The 7283-nt window shown below is 36.6% G+C and overlaps 1 protein-coding gene across 1 annotated transcript; it reads right to left on the reverse strand.

Annotated features, from left to right (window-relative positions):
• Nucleotides 1–4923: 4923 nt before the first annotated feature.
• Nucleotides 4924–6664, reverse strand: LOC133778184 (uncharacterized). Its single transcript, XM_062218047.1, has 2 exons — nucleotides 5520–6664; nucleotides 4924–5412 (listed from the first exon to the last, which is right to left on the reverse strand). Exons 1-2 carry the CDS (start codon nucleotides 5983–5985, stop codon nucleotides 5405–5407), a joined length of 474 nt encoding a protein of 157 aa, XP_062074031.1. The 5' UTR covers nucleotides 5986–6664; the 3' UTR covers nucleotides 4924–5404.
• Between the last annotated feature and the right edge of the window lie 619 nt (nucleotides 6665–7283).

Here is a 7283-nt window from a genome sequence, read left to right on the forward strand (position 1 = left end):
AGCATCTCAGCCCCCACGGAGGTAGAAGCGGTCCAGCCCCAGGATGGCTGGATGAAGCCCATTGTGAAGTACCTTGTCTCCAGGGAGTTACGGCATGATAAAAAAGTAGCTCGGAAGCTGCTTTATTAGGCACCTCGATATGTGATCATGGACAATAAGCTGTACAAGCAAGGATATTCGTTGCCCTTAGTCCGATATGTGTCCAAGCACGAAGCCAGTCTTATACTCTGGGAAGTGAATGAAGGCTTTTGCGGGGACCACGCTGGGGCAGAGCCTTGCTAAGAAAATCTTGAGACAAGGGTAATTATGGTCCACTATGAATGGTGATGCAATGGATTACGTCAAGAAGTGTGACAAGTGCCAACTATAACGCCCCAAATTCCCTAATGTGACTTAGTGTCTGGATTAGGAGGCCGAGAGGCAATAATTGTATTAATTGTGTGCTTATGAGCTATGTGTTGGATTAGCTTATACAGGATCTTTATTTATTTTCATGTATATATAATATTAAACAAATTAATACAAGATAGCCTAAAACATGTTTCTAAAATTGAATTCAAAGAGAAACAAATAATATAATACTTACAGTATACGCAGCGAAATTAAGAGTCCTTCCTTCAGTTTCTCTAACTCTTGTATCCTTTCTGTTGCAGAGTATTATCAAGAAACTGAACCGATCTTCTATTTTCTTCATAATCTTCCAATGTATCCTTAGAACCACCTAGACTAGTGTGGGCAATTCTCAACACATGAGATAGATATAGAGAGAAGAAGAGAGAAGAAGAGAAAATAATAAAGAGGTTTAGAAAAGGACTTGTGTTTAGAGAGAATCTAAAACTATCAGAAAATCTGACTTGTGACTTATCTGTCGTCTCTGAAATCTTCTCTCTAAGCACTCCTTTTATAGACTCAATTAGGCCATTTAATTTAATTAAAAAATCAATAAAATAACAGCCATTTTGAAGCCCTAGGTCTAAATTATCATGGGCTATAGGCCCGTGAAATTTCCCATTTGATTATAAGCCCATTGGACTTAAAATCAAGGCCTGTATTATTTTCTATTGATTTAATTAATTAAATAATTATTTAAATCCTTTATCAAATTAATTATTTATAATTTGAACCTTGATTTAAATTTATTTATTAATTTAGATACCAATTTATCTTAATTAATAAATCTGCCATAATTTTTCTTTTCTTCTCAAAATTACACAACTCTGTGAAACTATCCAAAATTGACCTGGTCAACTTTGATAATTCTAATTGATGATTAAATCAATTAATTGAGACTATATAGATGATTTTATCCAAGGTACAATGGGGACCATGGGCCTATGAAATCAAGCTCCAATAAGTTATCATAAATCTAACAAATAAATTCACTAACTTATTAATTCCTCGTGACTCCACTATAGACTTGGAATTGCACTCTTGAATTCATAGAACGCTCTATAACAAATATAGATACGCTATTAATTATCCATTGTTACAACCATAATTGTCACTCAATCCTCTATAGAAGGTCTACAATGAGATGGGACTAAAATACCGTTTTACCCCTCATTGTATTTTATCCTTAAAACACTTAGTTCCTTGTAAATGATATTTCAGTAAACTAATTTAATTACTGAAATGAGATCTCTATCATTTAACACCTTGAACCAAACTAAAAGGAAACCATCGTTTCACTTCTTCATCAGAAGCTATAGATGTTCATATCTATGATTAACACTCCCACTCAATTATACTACCGAGTTCCCAAGATGTAAGTATGAGCTAGTCCGTAGGGTAAGCTGGTAAGGAACAAGTCAAAGAACTCAAATAATACAATCAGTTAGAATACTAACCACTCAGAATTGAGAATGAATTGACCTATGGTCAACTATATGATATGACTAGAATAGATAATAACGGTATGTTTACTTATCTTATCAACTATCAATATCGGTCTTGTCCGATGTAACAAATACATCCGATCTTATATACTTTGCTAATGTTCTGGAAAGAACATAACACTGTAATGTCTAAGTAGATCATATCGTAGATTGGCAAGTCAATGTAAATCTGGTGCACTGACTAATCTTAGGACTAACTTATTTTGAACATATAATCATATTTATATTCCACTATGATTACGTCACTATAAATAAGATTAGCTATATGCTCGGGATTTAATATAAGTTTATATTAAACAAATAATCATGAAAATAAAACATGTGAGCAAAGTGATTGACCAAGTCAAAAAATTATTTCTATTCTTTTATTGATAATAAAATGAGATTACAAAGAATTTGGGTTTTAATTAGGGCATAAAACCCCAACAAACTCCCACTTGCACTAATTGAAACTAATTCCTTAATTCTACTAATCCCATCTCCTTGACATGCTTATCAAATGTAGCTTTTGGTAGTGTCTTTGTAAACGGATCTGCAAGGTTGTCTTCAGTTGCAATCTTCATATCCTTCACATCTCCCCTGGCCACATATTCTCGAATAATGTGATACTTCCTTTCTATATGCTTACTCCTCTTGTGACTTCGAGGTTCTTTCGAGTTGGCTATCGCTCCTGTATTGTCACAAAACAACACAAGCAGTTTATCCATTTCTGGAATAACACCAAGATCCGAACAGAACTTCTTTAGCCAGACTATTTCCTTAGCTGCTTCTGATGCGGCTATGTACTCAGCCTCCATGGTGGAATCTGAGATTGTAGACTGCTTTACGCTTCTCCAAATCACAGCTCCACCCCCAAGAGTAAACCCCATTCCAGAAGTAGACTTTCTGTCATCGACATCAGTCTGAAAATCTGAATCGGTGTAGCCTACAGGGTTCAGAACGCCACCCTTGTAGACTAACATATAATCCCTAGTCCGTCTCAAATACTTCAGGATATGCTTAACTGCTATCCAATGTTCCGGCCCTGGGTTTGACTGATACCTGCTCACTAATCCCACTGCACAACAGATATCTGGTCTAGTACACAACATGGCATACATCAGACTTCCAACTGCAGATGCGTAAGGAACTTTTCTCATTGCATCTTCCTTTTCAGGAGTCTGGGGAGACTGCTTCTTTGAAAGATGAATTCCATGGCGGGACGGTAGACGCCCTTTCTTGGAATTTGTCATTGAGAAACGTTCAAGCACTTTATCAATGTAAGCTGCTTGAGATAGAGCTAAAAGTTTGTTCTTTCTATCCCTGATGATTTGGATACCTAGAACAAACTTGCTTCACCCAAATCCTTCATTTGGAATTGAGTGCTCAGCCAATTCTTCACATCTGATAATTTCTTAACATTGTTTCCAATGAGTAGATATCATCTACATAAAGAACCAGGAATACCACTATTTGGTTTGCCTTCAGTTGGTAAACACAGGGCTCATCAATATTTTTTTCAAAGCCATAGGTTTTGATTATTTCATCAAACCTAAGATTCCAGGAACGAGAAGCTTGCTTAAGTCCATAGATGGACCTATTTAACTTACAAACTTTTCCTTCTTGTCCATATACTTTAAATCCTTCTGGCTGATCCATATAAATGACCTCGTCAAGCTTTCCATTAAGAAAAGCTGTCTTGATGTCCATTTGCCAAATCTCATAGTCGAGAGCGGCTGCTATGGATAGGAGGATGCGAATGGATTTGAGCATGGCTACCAGACTAAAAGTTTCCTCACAGTCCACGCCTTCTCTTTGGGTATAACCCTTTGCCACTAATCGAGCTTTATAAGTCTCGATATTTCCATCAACACCTCGTTTCTTCTTGTAGATCCACTTGCACCCAATGGCCCTAAAGTCACTAGGTGCTTCCACAAGATCCCAGATGGAATTTGAGTACATGGACTCCATTTCCTATTTCATGGCTTCGATCCATAGTTCCTTTTCAGGGCTTGCCATTGCCTGTTTGAAAGACAACGGATCATCATCACTAGTGTCACCAATAACCATACTGGTTTCACCATCCAAACCATAGCGAACTGGGTTTCTAGAAACCCTCCCACTACGACGAGGGTCCGTGACTGTTTTCTTGGGAACAGTGGTACTTTCTTCATTTAAATCGACTTGCGTCGGTTGTACATGAAGAGTGGGAATTTCATCATTAACTCGCGTTGATGACGATGGAACATTGGTTGGAGTCAATTCTTTAACCATCTCCTCTAAAACTACTTTGCTGCGAGATTTAAAGTTTTGGACATAGTCATTTTCCAGAAAAGTAGCATTTGTAGAAGTAAACATTTTCTTTTCTGAATGACTGTAGAAAAGTCCACCTCGAGTACCTTTAGGATAGCCAACAAACATGTAAACTTCAGTTTGCGGTTCTAGCTTTCCCTCATTTTTCCTCAGGACGTGAGCGGGACACCCCCAGATTCTATAATGGCGTAAACTAGGTTCACGACCATTGTGTTTTGGGGATTGATTTTGATGGCACGACATTGAGAATGTCATTTGCGGTTTCAATTGCATGTCCCTAGAACGAAGTTGGTAGAGTTGAGTAACTAAGCATGAATCTAACCATTTCCAATAAAGTTCTGTTTCGGCATTCCGCTACACCATTTTGTTGCGGAGTACCTGGGGCAGTAAGTTGTGATAAAATCCCAAGTTCAGTTAAATGATCTTGGAACTGCATATCCAAATATTCTCCACCCCTATCAGATCGCAAGATCTTTAACCTTTTACCTAATTGGTTCTGAGCCATTGCTAGGAATTCCTAAAACTTTGAAAATGTTTCCAATTTCCTATGCATTAGGTAAAGACATGAGTATCTAGAGTAATCGTCAATGAAAGTGACGAAATACTCAAAACCACCCCTGGCTTGTATATTCAAAGGTCCACAAACATTTGAATGCACAAGACCAAGTGGTTCTTTGGCCCTATCGCCCTTTGCAGAGAATGGATGCTTGGTCAGTTTGCCTTCTAGACAAGATTCACAGACAGGTAATTCACCTAAGGTGAGTTCCCTCAAAGGTCCGTCCTTTGTAAGTCTTTGAATCCTATCATAGCCAATGTGACCTAGTCTCAAGTGCCATAAATACGTCACATTATTGTTATCGGTCTTTTGACGTTTATTGGTCCTAGGTTTAGCTACTTTGAATAAATCATTGTTAAGAGGGAGGGGTTCGTTAGGTCGCAGAATATAAAGCCTGTTTTCCAAACATGCAATACACAATTGTGGTCCATTGAAAGAAATAGATATATTAAAACTTGTGAAAGTCATAACAAATCGTTCTAATTGCAACATGGAAACTAAAATTAAATTTCTACTAAAATCCGGAATAAAAAATACATCTTTTAAAATTAAAAATTTATTTCCGAACTTCAGACGAGCTCTTCCTCTAGCTTGTACCGCAACGAACGCTCCGTTCCCAACTCTAAGCTTTAAGCCGCCTTCGTTCACTTCCTCCCACGATTCAAGAAGCTATAAAGAGTTACAAACATGGTTAGTAGATCCAGAATCAATAATCCAAACAGAGTTATCATTCTCTAAAACACATGTTTCTAAGATAAATTAACTATAATCATTACCTTTGTTTTTATCTGCTAGATACTTGGGGCAATCTTGTTTCCAATGCCCCTTTTCTTTGCAGTGAAAACATTTACCTTTACCTTTCTTGTTTTTCCCCTTAGGCGTCTGTGCACTCGCCTTTGCAGCTTTTGCAGGCTTGGGGTTATTGTTTTGCCCACCTTTCCTCTTGTTTCCAGCTTTCGAAGATGAAGCTTGGTTAGCTTCAGCCTTAACTAGATGAGCAGCAACATCAGTAGTCTTATTTTCACCTACTTTACTAGGTCCACCCATGACAGGTTCAATAATCTGAAGCTCGTTCATGAGCTGCGTCAGACCATAGTTGAGTTGATCACGAACGTGCAGACACGGTGCCATCCGAGAATTCACGGTGCCATAACTTACGTTCGGAGACGGTGTTATCCAAGCATTTACGGTGCTATCAAGAACATGTGGAGACGATGCTCGTTCTAGGGATTCCTCAATCATGACGAACTCGGAGTTGTCACCAATCAACTTTATGTTGATATTCTGCTTCCAATTAAGGAAGTTTTTTTTTTAGTGAGTTTCTCCATCGAAAGTTGAGAAAGGATGGGAGTATACACAGACACTACTTAACTTAAAACTACAAATTATCAATAAAATAGAAATCAATCACATTTGCTCAATAAAACTTCTATTCACACAAATTTCAAGAAATAGCACAGCATATACAAAAATATGTAAGATATGAGAAAAAATACCAAAACAATCATATCTCTATTTCTTTAGGTTTTTAACTAATCTATGATATCATTGTCCCAGTTGGTGAGAGTAAAAAATACCACTAGTTAAATAGAGTTGTAAACTCATTTAATAATGGACACCATTATTAACAACCTACTATTCGATCAAAAAAAGAAAACAAAATCTCTTATTTTATGAGCTAGACCCACGGTTTCAATAATCATAGATTTAGTCCTAGTAGTCACCGTAGGGGTGAGTCTAGTAGAATTTAACCTATAATTATCTATCTTTTGAGATCTAACCTTGTCAAAATAACTAATGAACACCTTCCGTAAGGGGACGAATCAAAGTGCCTCGAGGCCCCATTAAGCTACTGACTATGTTAAACCAACGGTGGAGATCAAATAAAATTCTTAAAATAAGCTCATTATAAAATTAAAAATAGTATTTTTATTATTTATTTTTAGAAAATTAATGACTATGGTTTTCCCTATAAAAAAATTAAACAGATTAAATTTTTTAAAACCAAAGTCCTATAATTTCCTATTAATTCTAAAGTGTCACATTGAAACAAATTCAATTAATTTAGAATTAATTTGTTGCTAATCAATATTTAGGTTTAACTAATATAATGAACCTTTACAATTAAATCCAACTCAGGTAAATGGGCCTTAACAATTGGGCTTGTATGGAGGAGGACTGGGTCCAGTATGTCGTTCCCACTACAAATGCCCCCTATCTTCCATACAAGGTCCAAAAGACATGAATTTAAACCTTCGCTTTATTAATTGTTATTAATTGATTAGGCCCACTATAGTCATGCAAAGCAAATGAGCCTTCACAAGTGGAATCACCCACAAGAGAGGAATTTACACTTTACATTTTCTAATGGGCCCAAATAAAACCTATCATTTTATGAATATTTTATTTGGCAAAATACCATATATCTAACAAACATATGGGCCACTATATGCATCTAAGACCAATTTCAAAAATACCACATATAGTACAAACAGACATGTTATAATTGGATGGGCCTAATCATGTTACTATATGAGCAA

Source organism: Humulus lupulus, chromosome 5, assembly GCF_963169125.1.
Source record: "Humulus lupulus chromosome 5, drHumLupu1.1, whole genome shotgun sequence".
NCBI lineage: Eukaryota > Viridiplantae > Streptophyta > Magnoliopsida > Rosales > Cannabaceae > Humulus > Humulus lupulus.

Coding starts and splice junctions, on each gene's coding strand:
- LOC133778184 (XM_062218047.1), bottom strand. CDS start 5,985: ATGATTGAGGAATCCCTAGAACGAGCATCGTCTCCACATGTTCTTGAT.